The sequence below is a fragment of the Gossypium raimondii genome, chromosome 9, assembly GCF_025698545.1.
Source record: "Gossypium raimondii isolate GPD5lz chromosome 9, ASM2569854v1, whole genome shotgun sequence".
NCBI classification, from domain to species: domain Eukaryota; kingdom Viridiplantae; phylum Streptophyta; class Magnoliopsida; order Malvales; family Malvaceae; genus Gossypium; species Gossypium raimondii.
Genome location: NC_068573.1, coordinates 3,176,752 through 3,197,863, shown reverse-complemented (window position 1 = coordinate 3,197,863; position 21,112 = coordinate 3,176,752). Strand labels below are relative to the sequence as shown.

Here is a 21,112-nt window from a genome sequence, read left to right as displayed (position 1 = left end):
AACAATACTTCGTATAATTATATCTTCCTTTTTCATTAACACATGTAACTTGACTCAATATTTAATAATCTTTCATAATTCCATTAATAATTGTTATTATACATTTCACCTATCACTTACTTATTTTACAATTTATACCTCATCATGACATTTCATATAACAATATCTTTTTCTTTCAATTTCATGTATAACGTATTTCGTATAAAACCTATCACTTCCTGAGCTAAAATTCTTACGAGTTCTTTCGAATACGTCAAGTTTGGCTGTAGCTCAATCTCACTATGAGAAATCACATGTGAAGGATCAGATCTGTACCATCTCAGCATTGAAACATGAAACACATTATAGATTTTCTCGAGTTCAGAGGGTAAAGCTAATCTATAAGCTACAGGGCCGATTCTTTCAACAATCTCGTACGATTCTATAAATCTCGGACTCAACTTTCCTTTTTGCCAAAATGCAGCACTTTCTTCCACGGAGAAACTTTCAGGAATACTCGATTGCCAATCACAGATTCTAGATTTTTTCTTTTTAGATCCGCGTACAATTCCTGACGGTTAGATGCAGCTTTCAAACAATCTCGAATAATTTGAACTTTGTCTTCTATTTCTCAGATCAAATCAATTTTCACCATTTTAGATTCACTCAATTTTGACCTATACAATGGTGTTTTACATTTTCTTCTATAAAGAGCTTCAAACGGTACCATTTTTATACTAGAATGATAACTGTTATTATAAGAAAATTCAGCTAACGGTAGGTACTTTTTCCAGTTACCTTTAAATTCAAGTATACAACATCTCAGCATATATTTTAGAATCTGAATCACTCGTTCTGATTACCCGTAAGTCTGAGGATAAAATGTTGTGATGAAATGAAGTTTAGTGCCTAGAGCCTCTTGAAGTTTGCTCTAAAATCTCGATGTAAATCTCGATCTAAAATAATAGATGTCAGAATTTCGTGTAATCTTACAATCTCGGATACATATAGTTCCACTAATCTCTCGAGTGTAAAATCTGTTCTGACTGGAATAAAATGTATCGATTTAGTCAATCTATCAACAATCACCCAGATCAAATCTTTCTTTCTTGAAGTTACAGGTAAACCAAATACAAAACCTATCGTGACTCGCTTTCACTTCCATTCAGGAATCATAACAAGTTGTAGTAAACCTGACGATACCTGATGTTCTGCTTTCACCTGTTGACAAATCAAGCATTTAGCTACAAATTCACAAATTTCTCGTTTCATACCCGACCACCAGTACATTTGTTTCAAGTTATAATACATCTTCGTGCTACTTGGATGAATAGAGTATGTACTGTTGTGAGCTTCAGAAAGAATATGATGTTTCAAATCTAGATTATTCAGGACACAAATTCTATCGAGATAACGCAATGTACCATTATCATCAACACTGTACTTTGAACTCAAATTATTCAGGATGAACTTTAGTTTCATCGTCAACCTCGAATCTTCATTTTGCGATTCTCGAATTCATTGTAGAAACAGAGGTTTGCTTCTCAACTCTGCTAATATAGAACCATATTCATTTAAAGCTAAATGAACATTCAACGCTCGAAGTGCAAACAATGACGACTTTCGACTAAGTGCATCCGCAACTACATTAGCCTTTTCTGGATGATAATCAATAACCATATCGTAATCTTTCAGTAATTCTAACCATCGTCTTTGTATCAAATTCAATTCTTTTTTAGTAATCAAATACTTTAACTTTTGTGATCTGTAAACATGAGACATTTCTCGCCGAATAAATAATGTCTCCAAATCTTCAAAGCGAATATAATCACGGCTAGCTTGAGATCATGAGTAGGATAATTTCTTTTCATGCGACTTTAATTGACGAGAAGCATAAGGTACTATTTTCCCTACCTGCATAAGCACACAACTCAAATCGTTGAGAGACGCATCACTATAAACAACATACGTTACTCCAGATTTAGGTTGAGTCAACACTAGGGCTTTCGTCAACATTTTCTTCAACTGATCGACACTCTGTTGTAACTTATCGGACCAAACAAACTCAACATTTTTCTGTAATAATCTGGTCATCGATGAAGTAATAATCGAAAGTTTTTAACAAAATGTCGATAGTAACTTCTAAACCCAGAAAATTTCGCACTTCTGAAACATTTTTCGGAGTCTTCCAATTCATCACAGCAGAAACTTTACTTGGATCAACTCGGATCCCGTCTGTTGATACTATGTGACCCAAAAATCCAACCTCGCGAAGCTAGAATTCACATTTACTAAATTTTGCGTACAATTATTTTTTCTCTCAAATTGTAGTACGATTCTCAGATGTTGAGCATGCTTGGATTCTATTTTGGAATAAATCAATATATCGTCAATAAATACAACAATAAATCTATCCAAATAAGGTTGAAAAACCTGATTCATTAAATGTATACAAGCAGCAGGGGTATTAGTCAAACCAAATGGCATTACTAGAAACTCATAATGACCGTAACGAGTTCTAAAACTAGTCTTTGACACATCACAGTCTTTAACCTTCAATTGATAATACCCGATTTTGAGATATATCTTCGAGAACACTGTGGCACATTTCAATTGATCAAACAAATCGTCGATATGTGAAAAAGGATACTTATTTTTTTATCGTGACTTTGTTCAATTGTTTGTAACCTATACATAATCTTAAAGAGCCGTCTTTCTTTTTCACAAACAACACACGTGCAACCCAGGGAAACACGCTCAGTCTAATAACTATTGCAACTGTGCTTTCAATTATTTTAACTCAGCTGGTGCCATACGATACGGTGATATTGATATCGGTACAGTTCTAAGAACAAAATCAATCACAAACTTAACTTCACGATCAGGAGGCATACTGGGAAACACTTTATGAAAAACATTAGCGAACTCACTAACAACTGGTAACTGATCTAACTTCGATTCTGAATATCTGTTATCAGGAATATATACTAGAAATGTTTCGTTACCTTTTCGTATCAATCTCTGAGCAAAAAAAGTTGAAATAATTCTAACATCTTTCGGACTTTTAGGCTTAACTGAAATCATCTCTCTTGTTTGACATTTCAAATCAATCCATTTCTGTCTACAGTTTACTATAGCATTATGCAACGATAGCCAATCCATACCCAGAATAACATTAAATTCCCGAAAGGGTAACAACATTAAATCGGTAAGGAATTCACAACCTTTAACTTTCAGTAGACAATTACGACAAACTAAGTTAATTATCACACTCTGACCTAAGGGATTAGTAACTTGAATATCATAATTAGTAGACTCAACAGGTAATTCTTTTTCATTACTAATGCAGTGCAAATATAAGAATCAGTTGACCTAGGGTCAATCAATGCATACATAGTAACATCAAAGAGATAGAATATACCAGTAATCACATCTGGAGTAGTAGCTTCCTCCCTGGCTCGAATGACGTAGGTGTGAGCAGGTGCTCTAGCTTCTGATTGAATGACAGTGTCTTTCATTTCCATATGAGTAGTCCCGGTAGCACTATTCTGGCCCGAACGTTTACTTTTCTGAGAGGTAGACATTTTCTTTTCTTTCTGATCTTCATTCTCTTTTAGCGATTTAGGACAATTTTGAATAAAATGATCAGTCGACCCACATCTAAGATAGGCTCCCGATTTACCTCTACACTCGCCAAGATGATATTACCCATAATATCTACAATTGAACTTTAAAGCATTTCGTACACTACCCACACAATCAGCTGGTTTAGTAAGTGCTCTAAAATCATACTAAATCGTCTTATTTTTGTTTAGATGCTCAAACACCGAGGTAGCTCAGTTAAAATCATCTTTAGTCTTCTTTACCGATGATACAAAAAATGACTTGGAAAAATCTTTCTTGTGAAATTCTCGAATCCGTCTATCCCATTGTATCTTACGGTTGTACACTTCTTGTATTTTCTGTGCACGATCAAATAAGATAACAAATTCTCAAATTTCATTACCTCCGATCATCATTCAGATTTCATCATTCAGGACATCTTCAAACCAGATACATATATCTTCTTTAGTAGGTACAATTTCTTGAGCATATTTATTGAGATACACAAATTCTCTTTCGTATTCAGTTACTGATTTATTTCACTGATGTAACTCAAGAAATTCTCTCTGTTTTTCTCTAAATACCATTTTTTAACATATTTCTTTTTAAACTCAGTCTGAAAGAGTTCTCAGGAAATTTTCTCTCTACGTGCCACAGCTACTATCGTAGACCACCAACTGTACACTTTTTCCTTTAATAATGAAACAACACATCTAAGGAAATTATTAGGAGAGCAAGCCATTTCTTCAAAAACCCGTAAGATATTCTGAAGCCAATACTCAACTTTAACCAGATCATCCTCAAATCTGCCCCAAAATTTTTCAGCACCACACTTTCTAAGTTTCTTAACCGGAATACGCCTACTGGGTTCAATCACAGAAGGATGTGGAAGTGCAACCGGAGGTACAACAGGTGGTATAACAAGGGGTACAATAGGGGTGGAGGTCGTTGAGCTAAATTATTCATTTGCATAAACTCGCTAAACCACTGGTTCATATACCCAAAGAATATATTTTTAAGCTCATGTTTCTAAGCCGGTAGAATCAGAACATTACTACTCGTCCCATGATCAGAGGACGGTACATTACTGTTAACCTCATCATTGTCAGCACGATCAGATCCGTCTGACATCTTTACAATCTATAAGAAAAATAAAGGTTAGATCGGATCAAACAAGTCACACTATCACAAATTTATATGACATGTAATTCTAAAAATTTTATATGCTACATTCAGTCTAAGAACCGAAGAAATCGGAGCTCTGATACTACTAAATGAAACACCCCTAACCCGTATCTGTCATTGAAACAGGGTTACGAAGCAATACCATACTAATAGAATAGTAAACCATTCAATTCATACATCAATGCAAACATAATCTAGTTTCATTCAAATACATTCATAATGTCCTTTAATCGAGCCCTTAAGGCCCTAAAAATACTATAGAAACAGTCCGGGACTAAATAAAAAACATTTAGAAATTTTAGGAAAAAGTTAAAAATTTTAGACTGTAGGGATCACACGGCTGAAACACATGCCCATATCTCAGGCCGTGAGGACATTCGAAATAGGGACACACGGCCGTGTCTCAGCCCGTGTCCATGCCCGTGTAACTCACTGGCTTGGGTCATACGGCCAAATCACACGCCCGTGTGCCAGGTCGTGTAACCTTCGAAATGGCCTTACACACCCATGTGCCAAGCCGTGTGCTAGGCCGTGTAATTGCCTAACTTGCATGCCTTGAACGGCCGTGTGTCCCCAAAATGAACCTTAAAACACAAGTTTACCATTTCAAGTTTGTTTGGACCTTAAGAAACTCAAATACCAACCAAAATACAAATTCAAAATGACATTAATCGAGTTAAAAACACAGCAAAACCAACCTAATAAGTGCCTAACCAATGTACCATCATTGGTACCACAAGTATATATAATTATACATCAAAATAAACATCAATTCAATTTATTGATTCATTCAAGCAATACCTAATCAAAATACCTATCAAATGTACCACAATCACAACATTTCATTTATATAAACCATTTATACTAGCATAAAAATTATACCCCATTCTCATGTAATATTTAAGTTGTTTATCTGCACAAAATATTATTCATAATATTTATATAAGCCAAACAATAACCAAAACCACACAAGAGCTTATACATGCCATATAATCTGTATTAAACGTTCTAAAAACTACAGAGATGAGTTGGATAGTGTGGCTTGAGTACTGATCCGATCATCTAACCTTCCGAGAATCTACAATGACATTAAACAGCACAAGTAAGCTTAATGGAGCTTAGTAAGTTCGACGTATTAAACGATAAATCTTACTGAAATAATTATAATAATTCTAACAATAATAATCATCCATGAGAACTCTCTGTTATTTACAATTTTAATCGATAAGTTCATCTATGTTCAGATCAATATGGAATAAGTAACATATCTTTCAAATTCATTAAACAAATTAGCTTATCGAGATTTTCCATTCAAAGAATGACTTACGGGTAAGAGTACATCGTCAGATAGACCGAACACACCAGACAGAAATTCATAAGAGCTGATCCAACTGAAATACGCCAAACAAAAGCTCATAAGAGTTGGGTCATCTGAAACACGCCAACAGAAGTTCATAAGAGCTGAATAGAAGCTCATAAAAACTGAACAAAAGCTCATAAGAGTTGATCCACCCGAATCACGTCAAACAGAAAGTATAACGCGAGAGTTCGCAACAAATGCTAAACCTCATTTTACTTGGGTAATATACAAATATCTCCCTCCACTCTAAACCCCTATAACACACCAAAACACGAATGTATCTATCCTACGTTTAATTGAAATCGAGCATCAAATTCAATATTATAACTCAAATAATGATTCATTTCCAACAATGGAACATATATTATGTTATGTAATACCAATCACCTATGTATATAAATGTTAAATTTTAACAGTACGAACTTACTTGGACTAAATTGTAGTAGTTGTAGAAGTTTATGGACTATTCCGCTATTTTTCCTTTTCTATGAGTATCTACGAAATCTTGATCTAAAATGTAAAGTTACTCATTTATTAGCATATATTTCATTTTCAATCTATTTTGCAATTAATACCATTTTATTTTTTCTAATTTACACAATTTAATCGTAAAATTAAAATTTAACAAAAATCTCTTTACAAAATCTTTAAAGAACAAAATCAAAACTCCAAATACATGATATTCATAAAAAAATCCAATATTCAATAATGGAAACTTACAAAACTTTTAACAGAATTAGAAACGAAGGTACGAGTTAGCTGGACCTAGTTGCAACGATCTCAAAAATATAAAAATTACAAGCAACAAGTAAGAATTGAACTCACACGCAAGCTTTTATGCTCAACCGATTCTCCAAGCTACTTCTATGGTGTTTCGGCAATGGCATAAGAAGAAATGAAGAAGAAAAACTTATTTCTTCTAATTTGTTTATTTAATTTTTATTTATTTATAATTATGCCATTAAAATCACATTAATTTATCATTTTAATTCCTTTTGCCGTCCAACACTATCCATTAGGGACTAATTATTATATTGGTCCCTCTTCATGTAATTAATAAGCCATTTAATCATTTAATTGAACTAATTACTAACTTTTTCACATTTTTCAATTTAGTCCTTTTTTTAATTAAGCATCCAAACGTTAATATTTCTAAACCAAATTTTAATACGACTCTAATAACTCTATAAATATTCTAAAAATAATAATTACGAGTCGATACGACATAAATTTGTGGTCCCAAAACCACTGTTTCGTCACCACTAAAAATCGGGTTGTTACATTTATTGTATGTGTATCTTGTTGCATCCTACAAAACAGTAGCAGCGACTTGGTTAAGGAAATTGGTGGACAACGGTAACCAATTTATTATGTCGGTAGGGTTCTGCAAGACGAAGAGCTAAACTACTTCGAGGTAGAAAAGATTGTCTTTGCCTTGGTAATGGTTGCAAGAAAAATCCGTCCTTATTTTCAAGCTCACCCCATCATGATCTTATCCGGCCAACCACTTAAGGATATCCTGGGCAAGGTTGACACTTTTAGAAATGTGATCAAATGAAGTGTCGAGCTAAGTGAATGTAGGCCAGAATATCTATTGTGGAAGGAAGTCAAGCCCCAAGCTCTAGCTAACTTCATAGATAAGTGCTCATTTTCTCGACCATTCAAAGATTTTAATAACAACCTCGACGAGCTTCATCAAATACCCAAAAGGTCCTTTTGTGAACCCTAATCCATTGCAAGAAAATTCTTAAATTCTCTATGTAGACAGCATTTAAAAAAAGGGCTTTAGAACTTGAGTTCTATTGGTAGGACTTGAAGGAGAAAAATAGTAGTACAATTTGTCCTTCTCTTTCTCCACTTCCAACAATATTGTTGAATATGAAGCCTTGGTGGTAAGACTAGAATTAGCTCGTAAATTAAGCATCTGGAATCTCCATGTCCACATGAATTCACAACTGGTGGCGAAGCAAGTTCAAGGAGAGTACGTTGACAAAAAAACCAACACTGGCCAAGTACTACTTAGTTATGGATCTAATTAAGTGGTTCTTGAAAATTCAAGTTAACCCTAATGACAGAAAATGCCAGAGCAGATGCCTTCTTAAAGTTAGCAGGCACCATCAACATCATGGAAAGGGGGAAAATCTTGTTGGAACACAAGGAGTATCCAAGTTATGAAGCACTAGAGCAAGTTTTCACTGTTGACTTTAAAGACACTTGGATGACCCCTATTCGAGATTCTTAATAAAAGAAAAGGTGTTTAGGAACCCAAAAGAGCATGAAATGGTAGGATGGTTGGCTTCCCATTATATTTTGATTGATGAGATCCTATTAGAGATTTCTCCAACCACTTCTTAGGTGTTTGGTACCTTCCAAAGCTGATTATATAATGGCGAGAGCCCATGAAGTAATTTGCGCACATTATCTGGGTGTAATGGATCTCACTTAAAGAATCCTATGGTAGGGTTACTATTGGCCCTTAATGCAGAAAGACATGGTGAAATATGTCGCCAATTGTGAACCTTGCCAACAATTCTCACCGGCACCTCGATAACCAACGAAACTCTCTAAAGTATCTCTAGTCTCTGGTCGTTCAACACTTGGGGAATTGACATAGTTGGCCCATTTTCACCTATTGTTGTGTAGAAGAAACATTTTGTGATAGTCATTGAGTATTTCACCAAGTGGATGGAAGTTGAAGCCTTGGCCACCATCATTGAAAAGTAAATGGAAAATTGTGTAAAAGACCATCATTTGCTGGTATGGGATTTTATGTGCAGACAACAAAACCCAAATTCAAAGGAAATTCAAGGATTTTTGTGAGAATCTTCACATTTATTTGACACAGTTTAGTCAAGATTTTGTAAACGAATGGTCAAACCGAGGGCACCAATAAGAAAATTCTCCAAGGGCTGAAGAAGGAAGTGGATGCGGCCAAGAATAGATGGTTGGAAGAACTCATTAGAGTTTTATGGTCTCTTTGAATGACATCGTATTTAGGAACATGAAAGATTCCTTTAATCTTATATATGAGACTGAAACGGTGATACCTATAGAAATTGGCCCCAACATCCATTGTATGTTGCATTATACCTCCCAAGCTAACGAAGTTATGCTCTGAAAGAACTTAAATCTCCTAGAAGAAACCAGAAATTAAGCAACCCTCTGCCTAGTAGTTAGAGCTCAATAGGTGGGAAAATACTGCAACTTCAAGGTGCATAGGTGGGAGTTTCTGGTAGGAGACTTGGTTATGAAGAACACAGATGCAAGTCAACTAGAGGGAACAAAGGGAAAATGTCTACCCAAGGAAAAAACCATACCAGGTAGCTGTATTTATCGACTTTGGATAATACTGATTAGAACAGATGAATGGAATAGCTATACCATGAACATCGATTGCTCATAACCTTCGCAGATTTTATACTTAAATGAAAAGTATGTTTTTCAAATTTATAATTGTTTTTGTTCTCCTTTTTTACAAGTTATGTACAAAAAAAACAAATAATAAAATACCATGACTTTCCATTCACACATTGCTTTTTATATAGCACCATGCGTCATAAAACACCCATATTTCTCTTGCAAGCCTCCGCCATGTGTTGGGAGCAAGATCTCTCTAAGCCTCCCTCATGTGTTGGAAGCAAGACCTCTCATAAGCCTCCCCCTTTGTGTTGGGAGCAGGACCTCCCATAAGCCCCCTATGTGTTGGGAGCAGGACCCCTCATAAGTGCCCTCCATATATTAGGAGCAGGACCTCCCATAAGTATCTCCTTATGTGCTGAGAGTAGGACCTCTCGTAAGCCTCCCTATATGTGTGGGATCAGGACTTTCTAAAATGCTCTACTCAAGAAATGACCCTAGAAAAGGATGTTTCACAAAGAAAACATTAGCGCTATTAGAAAAGAATACGCCAATAATACAAGTTTAAAGTCCTGGTAAATTGGTTTAGTGGTAGGGTCATTCGAAAGATTTTACCCAAGATAAATAATCACAACGAATATTTCTATCAAGAAAGTAAAAGAAGTAATTCCTTCATTAGAAGATGTTAATAGAAAAGCTTTCGTACACTCCAATCCTTCTAAATGACAAGAAATTTGACGACACAATATCTTATTTCTCTCAAAGTTAGCAAACTTGCAGGTATTAGCATTTGTCAATGAAAGCGTCATAGTAATAATGAATGGTCATTACACTTAATTACTTTGAAAGAAACTCTCCTAAGAATAAATAAACAACGAAACAGAAATGGAATGGAAGGAAAATGTAATTTTATTGATTAAGAGAAAAAAAGTCATTTAACATCAACAAGGGATTTATGCCTAGTATTACAAGTATTATTCTCAGCAAGGTTAACATTATTCTTCTTGAAAGTAACATTAGCAGTAGAGGGATCTGTATCTTTTAAAAAACCACCATCCGACTCCCTACCTACTTGATCACCTTCAGTAGAGGCATTTCTTGTTGTTGTCTCAGCAGAAGGCGTCTCCTTCGGAGCAGTCAAAGGAATTTGGAGTCGCTCTTGAAACTCTTGCCATTTATCATTGTCAAGATCTGAATCGTTCAGATTGAAGCTTAATGAATCAAAGTCCTTTTCCAGTAGAGCTGCCAAGTTCAACTACCGGTAGTCAAAAGGACCATGGACAACTTGAAGGGCTAAGACCAGTTAGTCCTGAAATGAGTCCAACAACTTCCCTTGAGCCAAGGTAAACAAGGCTTTACCAACAGCATAAGACTCTTCTTCCTTAAAAAAACTCGACTGTCAAATCTTCAATCTTTTTGACCTTCTCTTTCAACTAACTTTTTAGAGTTTGCACCTTCTCAGTTAATTTTTTAACATGCCCTTTCAAGTTAGAAATGTAACGACCTGAAAGTTCATGGTGTCAGAAAATACGATTTCGGGACATTGTTTCTGTAAATTGAACCTGTAAATATTTTTATTAAATAATTATCGAGTTATTATATAAGTGGATTGAATTTTGGATAAGTAATTTAGCTAAAATTATGTTTAATTAAGGCCTAGGGACTAAATTGTAAAATTCAATCACTATAGATTTTCAATTAGAAAATAACTTTACGACTTAAATTTTAACTAGTGGACAATATAACATGATTATGCTTAAAATTTATTAATTAAAGGTAAACATAATTAATTAAAACTAAGTATAAGGGTAATATATGTATATATTATAGAATTGGTGGGAAGAAAGATAAAACATCTTCTTCCCAAAAATTGAGAGAAATTAAAGGAGAAAACGCCATAGTCGAATATCAAGTTTTTATTCAACAATATTTTTAGTACAATTTAGTCATTTTCTTATAATTTTTATATTTTTAGATCATGAGAGCTTAATCTAGCTAGCCTATGTATGAATTTACAAAGCTGTTAATTTTTAAAAATTTTCCATAATTGAGAATTGAAAGTTTTAGGTGTTAAATTGATATATTTAAGTTTAGATATAAAAAAAGAGTAAATTGTTAAGCTTAATTAATAGTTTCGTACATTAGGAACTAAAATGAATAAAATGTAAATTTGAGCTTAATTGATTATCTTAATTAATGACAAAGGCTTAATTGGATGTGAATTTAATACAAGGGTTTAATTGATTTTTTTACCTTTTAATGGTTTTTTACATATATGTATTTTATTTTTAACTAGAAATTCTATTACATGTATATGTGTTATATTTAAAACACAAGTATGTGTTTAAAATAACATATAATAAATTATAAAACGTATAGTTTAAAGCTAATAATAATAAGAACATATATGCATTATGTACGAAATTAAAATAAAAATAGTTTAACTTATGAGTAAAAGAAAATTGAAATAAGTAAATATATCATATTAAGAATATTAAATACACTGTAATTATTTATCATCATATTTCTAGTTTTCTATTACATATCAAAAGTTATCAAGTTAGTGAAAATAAAATTCCATATTGAAATTTTATTTTAAAAAATTAAATATTGAGTTGATTTGTAGATTCATCAGACATTATCTATACACATATTTGATGAGAGAAAATATTTTATTATAAAAGTTAATTTTTATTTTAATGAATTATAATAACGGGATAAAGCTTGAACAAATAATACGAATAACACGACTCGAACTAAACACCCTTGACTAAAAAATTAATATCCATATAGTAATAAAAATCTTATTTATAAATCCATTCAGCACGAATTAAATAGAAAAATGAAAAATACAAAAACTAATCATTTCCAACAAGTTAGAAATCAAAAGAGCTCATGAAAGCAAAATATCTTTCGCCCCCAAATTCTGTCTTTAGTCCTTGTTTTTTTCTTTTTTTTTTTTCTTGTTGAAAATCTCATTGTTTAGACGCTGAGAATCAATCTCAATTCTCAGGTAAAACCCCATTATCTTTTGGCAATTAATTCCCCTCTGATTGCTCTTGCTTTTTTAAAATTCTCTTTTAATCAGATCTACAATCTACATTTTCTGCTCTTGTTTTCATTTTAAATTCATTTTTGACTGGAATTATCGTCCTTTCTGTATTTGATGAGAGGAATTATAGTTTCTTTATTGAATCTAATGTGTTTTGTGTTAGTTTTCGGAGACTATTTATATTTATGCTGTTTAAATTTGTGGGTTGATTTGAATTTTTTTTTCTTTTACGTAACTGAATCTTTCTAATATTTGGTTTCCCTCTATTGTCTGTTATATTAATTTTGGAGGGGTGATTTGAAGTGGGATTTTAATTTGTTATGGAAGATAAACTTGTGGGTCAAAGTTGAGATACAGTTAGTGATTTATCTTTGAATTTGCCTAGTTGTAAAGCTGAGCTGTAGAGAGCTAACTGTTTTGTTTTCATTGTTGTTATTGATAGTTTTGCTATCATGGTTGGAATCTAGTGTTTGTTCAATCATAAATTTTATGCGCGTTTTACTGTTCATTAAGAAACTCAAACCAACAATTAAATTTAAGTGGAGATATAATGTTATCTGAATTATGCTTTGATGATTGAAAAATGAAAATAATTTAGTTATTGATTTGTTCTGTTGATGAGCATTTTGTGCTGGTGCTTTACATTTTGGGTGGTTCGATCCTCAAGATTGGTTCAATTAGTATTTGTAATGTTTTACTATTGTCTTGGAACCAGGTATTTATTTTTGTTGATAATAATGGCGGGTCAGAGGAATAGCTATGGGAAGCGGTCTCATTCTCAGTCTGACTATTCTGAGAATGGATCAAATAAGAGGAGAAATGCAGGTGATGACAGGGAACAATTTGTTATTGATTCAGATGATACCGTTTATAGGTATTTGTGCCCTGCAAGAAAGATAGGAAGCATTATTGGAAGGGGAGGGGAGATTGTTAAGCAATTAAGAGCAGACACTAAATCAAAGATTAGAATTGGTGAGACAATTCCTGGTTCTGATGAACGCGTGGTTACTATCTATAGCTCTAGAGATGAGAGAAATGCCCTTGAAGATGGGGATTCTTTTGTTTCTCCTGCTCAAGATGCTTTATTCAGGGTGCATGACAGAGTTGTTGCAGAAGATTTGCACAGTGATGAAGATTCTGAAGGCCGCCAAATTACTGCTCGGCTTCTTATATCTTCTGATCAGATTGGATGTGTTATAGGAAAGGGTGGACAGATCGTTCAGAACATACGTAGTGAAACTGGTGCTCAGATTCGCATTCTTAAGGACGATTTACCTTCTTGTGCCTTGTCCACAGATGAACTTGTACAGGTTATTTGACTAATTGATTATTGTTGTAGTACTTTTAGATTTTCCTTATTCATTTAACAATCTCTTCTCTCCTTTAAAACATAGTTTACGCCCATACACCGACATGGTAAAAAGTTATGCTGAGATGAGTTTCAATTTATTGAAAGCATTGGCAAGAGGCTTTTCTTGTGTTTAGGGTCAACATTGGACAAAGATTTTGTTTATTTGATTGCTGTAGTTGACAAAATCAGCATTTAATTTTTCGCCTTTGATTTCTTCAGTTTATGAATTATATCTTTTGAGACTGTTTTTGGCATGCTTTTAATATGTTATTTTTTTTATGTGTTTTTTCCTGAAAATTTCACCTTCTTTTGTTTGTTTTCTGTAATATTGTTAGTTTTTTTTTTTTAATATTAATAATGTTATCAGATGGTTGGCCTTTTTATATTTTAATTTACTTTTGGCTTTAGATATCTGGGGAAGCTGCAGTTGTGAAAAAGGCTCTGCATCAAATTGCATCTCGCCTTCATGAGAACCCTTCACGATCTCAGCACTTGCTTGCTTCTGCTGTGTCAAATGCATATCCTGCTGCTGGTGCAATGCTTGGTCCAGCTGCTGGTGCCCGGATTGTAGGGGTAACTTCATTGGTTGGACCTTATGGACGATACAAAGGTGACACTGGAGAATGGCCACGCTCCATGTACTCAGCTCCAAGGGATGAGATGTCATCAAAAGAATTTTCTCTTCGTTTGGTTTGTCCAACTGCTAATATTGGAGGTGTGATTGGCAAAGGTGGTGCTATAATCAACCAGATCAGGCAGGAATCAGGTGCAGCCATCAAAGTAGATAGCTCAACTACAGATGGAGATGATTGCTTAATAACTATATCAGCTAAGGAGGTCAGCTTTTCATCTTTGCTATGTTTATTTGTCTTGTGGAAGTATCTATGCTATGCTTTTTGACGGGGTTCCTAATCTTCTGCTGCATTAGTTCTTTGAGGATTGGTATTCACCTTCTATCGAAGCTGCTGCACGGTTGCAACCTAGATGCAGTGAGAAGGTTGAAGGAGACTCTGGAATTGTATCATTCACAACCCGCTTATTTGTGCCTACCTCACGTATTGGTTGCCTTATTGGTAAAGGAGGAGCTATTGTAACGGAGATGAGAAGGATCACAAAAGCTAATATCCGTATCCTGTCAAAGGAGAATCTTCCAAAAATTGCATCTGAAGATGATGAGATGGTTCAGGTGTTCTATCATTTATATAGGATTTTCTTAATCATTGCTTTCTATTTGTTGGCTCTTTTTTTTAAAAAAAATATTATACGAACGGAACATGGTTGGTCTGTTATTATTCAGATTGCTGGAGACCTTGATGTTGCAAAGGATGCCCTTGTACAAATAACAACACGGTTAAGAGCAAACCTATTTGATAGGGAAGGTGCTGTTAATGCGTTAGTGCCAGTTTTACCGTATCTTCATGTGCCAACTGAAGGAACCGACAATTTAAGTTATGAAAGTAGAGAGGGCAAGAGGCATGGACGTGTGCACTCCTTTTCTGGTGGTTATGGCTCTAGTGATTTATCTTCTAGTGACAGCTATGGAAGTTATGGTGGTCTCCAGGTATTTCCTTTTGACAACTTTTACTATTTTACTGTTCTTTAGGTGGGTGAATTGTAGAAATATAGTTTGTTGGACTTAGTTATCCCATTTATCAAGTGAAAATAATTTTTAGTCCCTTAAATCCTTATTCCCTTCAATATTTATTTCTTATTTGGCTTCTTATAATAGTTTAGCTTTCTCATTTTGTTTACATTGTCCCAATCTCTCTCTCTATCTCTATGCTGATAGTTAATAATTATGATTCTTAAATATTATTTGTAGATTGGTAGTACTACTGGTGCTCATGGAGCTTATTCTGCAGGACGTGGTGGTCCTTCTGGGTGAGAATAATTTCTTTCCTTGAAAGAACATATTTCTTGTTGTTCACCTGTCATGAATATCATCTAATGCAGGAAAAATGCTTGGGGCTGAGGGAGTGATTGCACTATCATAAACATTATATTTAAATATTTGAACTACATGACATAAAGTTGTCTTCGAGGGTACAATGCCAGTTTACAATTTGTTCCTTCCCAAGCATGTCTTTGAGTCTTAGTTTCGTTAGGTTAGTACATGCACATTCTCTTCGGATTCTTCAGTATTCATCGTTAACTTCTCTTACCAGGTTATCAAGCCATACCTCTGTTTCCCGGCGCTAAAACTATGGTTACTAAAATTCCGTTATTGGTACGTGCAGATAGATTGTAGTTTTCATTTTGGTATTCTTATGTCTATTGTTATAATTGGCACTTCTTTGATGTTGTCCAGTACATACTAGTGTATACAGTTTGATAACATAGCCTATCCAATTTCCCTATTTACGGATCTGATGCTCTTGTTTTCCCTTTGATGCCTTTCCGATCCCACTAAAACAGCTGAGACTTATGAAGCCTGAATCTAGCCTACTGCCTACTTTGATGAAGCCTGCCTAAACCTGAAGACCAGATGAACCAGGGTTTGACATACTCATGGCCCACCCTGATGCTACAACCTAGAAGGACCAAATATATATGGAGATCTTATTTTTCTCTTTGAAATTTGCCATTTCCATGCCACCAAAAGCACCAAGCTCTGTTATGTGTGCGCCCAAGAACCTAGCTAGCCGGCATGCTTGTTGCCGACTTTTATTTCCTTATTTTGCGTCTTTTTCTGTTTTTAGTTTGCATTTGTTTAGGGGTTCTAAACCTTGTACCTTCTTCCATCCACTGGCAGTTGTACTGAGAGTGCTGGGTTATTATCTGACATTTGTCTTCTGCATTTTCTTAATTTCATTGGTGGTTCAATTTATGATGGCATCTTATCCTCAGCTTACCCGGTTTACTCTAAAAATGTATCTGTGAAGACATATAATCTGGAATACAGACATTTTCATTCTATTTTATTAGCACCTAAATCAGCTTAAATGGTCCTTGAGTCTTTGTAATGACACCCCTAATCAAGAAATCCATTGGTATCCACCTAACTGATCACCTGAGGCTTAGAGAAGTCTACATGTTAAACCATGTTGTGTAGGAGAGAAAAAAGAAGGAAAGAGGTGGTAAGAATGTAGCTTTTCTTTGCATCCCTTCGTTTGGTAAGAGGGAAATATGAGCAAGTTAAACAAATGGATTCTTTCTATTTAAATTGACTGTTATGTTTATTTTCCATCCTCTATGCTAAACAATAGAAAGGAAAAAGAACCTTCTTCCCCCCTTTTTCCTCTCCGTTCTTCGTTCTCTCTATCTTCCATCCATGCCTAATAGTGTTCGATGCATAAAAGGGATACAATATGGCATCTAGTCATCAACCTTTAGGGTTCAACACCTCAATGGTGCTTTCTGACACATGGCATTGTTTTAGGGTAAAAAAAATGCTAGTTTATGCTACCAATGGATTACTTAATTAAAGGACAATTTAATTATGTTGGAATCCCTATAATTAAGGATAGAAATTTTACCTTATTACTAGTAGTTCCTTGTAAATAGAAATTAATCTCGATTCTCGATTCTTAGGAAATTAGGAATTTTTCCTTTAAAATGATTATTCCTCTCTTTATAATCTGTAAACTAAAGCAGTACAAGAATAATAGAATATTTTCCTCTGAGTTTTTTCATGGCATCAGGGCTTTAGGATTCATTCGATCCTATTTTTTTCTCTAATTTCCCTTACTAAAAATTCCTTCGGTTTAGTCCTCCAATGGGTGATATCAATGAAAATTTCTCTGAAACTGAGACATTACAAATAACTCAGAATATCAATCAGGGAATCACTCAAGGTGAAATTAATTCCTCCCTTATAATCACCAATCATCGGCTAAATGGGAAAAACTTCCTGCAATGGTCTCAATCGGTTCTTATGGTGATTCGTGGTCGTGGCAAATTAGGGTACATCAATGGAGAAATTCCACTACCAACCATAGCTGATCCTACTTATGCCACTTGAGAACTCAATAATTCAATTGTAATGGCTTGGCTAATCAATTCGATGGAAGGCCATATAAGCGGCACCTATCTTTTTTTCAAAACTGCAGAAGACATGTGGGATGCTGTCAAAGAAAACTACTCAGATCTTGGAAACTCCTCCCAAGTATTTGAGATCAAGCTTAAGTTAAAAGATATCCGACAAGGAACACTCAAGGTAACTCACTACTACAACAATCTGAAAATTTTGTGGCAAGAACTGGATATGTATTATGAGGCAGATTGGGGTGAAGGCTTAGAACACAACAGGTTTATAACCCATCTCAACAATGAACGTCTTTATGAGTTTTTAGCAGGACTGAACCGTGAGTTAGATGAGGTCCGTGGCCGAATTCTGGGCAAATCACCTCTTCCAACGATCGGTGAAGCATTTGCAGAAGTTAGAAGAGAAGAAAAGCGTCGTCTTGTCATGATGGGAGATTCAAAGGAACCTAAACCAATGACCCCGATTTCTAAGCATCCCTCTCAATCCTCTCGCTCTCATCTCCAAAGGTCCACACCATAAAACGTCATCGAAATGATTCGGATCAACAAGACCATGGCGTAGTCAATGCAATCGTGTTGGTCATACAAAAGAAAAATGCTTCGAACTCCATGGCTATCCTGAAAAATACGTAAGGATAATAAGACCGCCATGTTATCCTCCACTCTTGGTGATGATGTTCTTGATGTTCGCTAACAAAACACGACTTGAGACTCTCCATAAGATACTTGGTACTCCCACTACTCATGGATCTCTAGCCACTCAAGGTAACGCCTCAACATTGCTTTTGAATCTAATAATCAATCTCCTTGGATACTCGATTCGGGTGCCTCCGATCACATGACAGGTGACTCCACGTTGTTTCACACCTACACTCCTTATCATAACAAATCCCAAATCCGCATAGTCGATTTGGTTCTTACTCACCGTATGGAATAGGAGAAGTACAAATGACAGAGAGTTTTTCTCTCGATAAAGTCTTACATGTCCCAAACTTGTCTTGTAATTCACTTTCAATTAGTAAACTTACTAAGGATGAAAAAGTTCTTGCTGAATTTTCTGCAATTGGTTGTGTGATACAGGAACAGAAATCGGGGAGGATGATTGGCACTGCTAAAGTTGATGATGGACTATATATTTGGAATAAAAACAGTACACAAGGGGGATTGACTCTATCCACTTCAAAAGAGGACACTATTATGTTACGGCACCGTAGGTTAGGACATCCAAACTGTGTATTTGAAAAAACATCTTTCGCTGTTTTTTCGAAATAAAAGTATTAATTCCTTGAAGTGTGAAATTTGCCAATTATCTAAACATACCCGTGTGCCATACCCATTAAAACCACATATTCAGTCCCAACCTTTTTCGTTAATCCATAGTGACATATGAGGAGCCAGCCGAGTGAAATATATTACAGGGGCTAGATGGTTTATAACATTCATTGATGATCATACTAGGGTCTGTTGGGTCTATCTACTCAAAGAAAAATCTGAAACACCCAAAGTATTCCAAAATTTTCACTCAATGGTTCGAACCCAATTCAACTCTACCATACATACCCTCCGTACTGACAATGGGAGAGAATACTTCAACTCTGTCTTAAGTCCATACCTTTCTGACCAAGGCATTATACACCAAAGCTCTTGCCCTGACACTCCTCAACAAAACGGGATCTCTGAGAGAAAAAATCGTCATCTCCTTGTTGTGGCTCGAGCCATAATGTTCACCATGAATGTTCCAAAATACTTGTGGGGAGAAGCTGTCCTCACTGCTTGTTATCTCATAAACCGAATGCCATCAAAGATCCTCAATTTCCAAACACCTCTAAATACTCTTTTAAAGGCCTTCCCTCTATTTCATGTTCTAATCTTCCAGCCAAAATATTCGGCTGTAAAGCTTTTGTCCATAACCATCAACCAAATCAATCCAAACTTGATCCTCGAGCCCACACTTGCATCTTTATTGGATATTCCCCTACACAAAAAGGCTATAAGTGTTACCAACATTGCGCCGAATGTTTGTCTCTCGGGATGTTACCTTTTTTGAAAATGAACCATACTTTGCAGCATCTCATCTTCTGGGGGAGATTTTTAATGAAGATGGGACCCTTAATACTCTCCTCATTATACCTCCTGATCCTACTACTACTATCACAAACAAACCTATCCCAGATTTAGTTGCTGTTTCCCTTGTGCAGCAAGAATTTAACACCGTCCTTCCCAATAACAATACCTCCACCGAAGTACAACAGCCACCTGATCAAGGAAAACAAAAAATACAGGTTTACTCCCGACGGAATCGTTCTCCTGAAGCTGATATAGCAGTGCCAATTACATCTCCAACCGAGGACTGTTCTAAAACATAAGTCCCACCTCCGTCACCATCCATCTATCTTCCAATTGTAGTTCGAAAGGTTACAAGGAGCTGCACTCAACATCCTATTTCTCGGTTTGTATCCTATGGAAATTTATCTAAGTCTTACAAAGCTTTTGTGACTAATGTTGATTCTATAAAAACTTCAAAAAATATAGAAGAGGCTCTTGAATCAGCTGAGTGGAGACAAGCCGTGATGGAAGAAATGAAGACCCTCAAAAACAATGAAACATGGGAAGTCTCGGATCTACCTAAAGGGAAAAAAATCGTAGGGTGCAAATGGATTTTCACTATGAAATTTAAACCCGATGGCCGTATTGACCGATACAAAGCTCGACTTGTGGCTAAGGGATTCACCCAAACTTATGGTCTCGACTACAACGAGACGTTTGCACCGGTTGCCAAGCTAAACACCGTTCGGGTCCTGCTATCTCTTGCTGCCAACCTTGATTGGCACTTGACTCAATTGGATGTAAAAAATGCTTTTCTCAACGGGGAATTAAATGAGGAGGTGTACATGGATTTCCAACCCGGGTTTGAAGAAAATAAGGACCAAGTGTGTAAGTTGAAAAAGTCCTTGTATGGGCTGAAACAATCTCCACGAGCGTGGTTCAGCCGATTTGCGAAAGCTATGACTAGCAGAAATTACATTCAAGGACAGGCAGACCACACCATGTTCTACAAGCACTCGGAAGAGCGTAAATGCTGCATCCTTATCGTTTATGTCGACGATATAATATTAACAGGAAATGACTCGAGTGAAATTTTGAGATTGAAAGAATTTCTTGGTACAGAGTTTGAACTTAAAGACTTGGGGAGTCTTAAATATTTTCTTCGTATGGAGGTAGCAAGGTCGAAAAAAGGTAT

General features: G+C 35.3%; 1 protein-coding gene across 11 annotated transcripts in view; it reads left to right on the top strand.

The window, feature by feature from the left end:
* Window positions 1–21,112, top strand: part of LOC105798161 (KH domain-containing protein HEN4) — a 38,366-nt gene that overhangs the window by 14,418 nt on the left and 2,836 nt on the right. For 2 of the 11 annotated variants that reach the window (XM_052620736.1, XM_012628114.2), the window contains exons 1-7: window positions 12,329–12,497; window positions 13,252–13,846; window positions 14,296–14,724; window positions 14,816–15,073; window positions 15,185–15,448; window positions 15,710–15,768; window positions 16,053–16,114. In XM_052620736.1, the coding sequence (XP_052476696.1) occupies window positions 13,274–13,846; window positions 14,296–14,724; window positions 14,816–15,073; window positions 15,185–15,448; window positions 15,710–15,768; window positions 16,053–16,086 (1,617 nt within the window). In that variant the 5' untranslated portion in view covers window positions 12,329–12,497; window positions 13,252–13,273 and the 3' untranslated portion in view covers window positions 16,087–16,114. Of the gene's footprint in view, window positions 1–12,328; window positions 12,498–13,251; window positions 13,847–14,295; window positions 14,725–14,815; window positions 15,074–15,184; window positions 15,449–15,709; window positions 15,769–16,052; window positions 16,115–16,302; window positions 16,804–18,951; window positions 21,093–21,112 lie in introns of those variants that run through there. The other 9 variants (XM_052620734.1, XM_052620733.1, XM_012628107.2 and 6 more) reach the window with 7 other exon arrangements.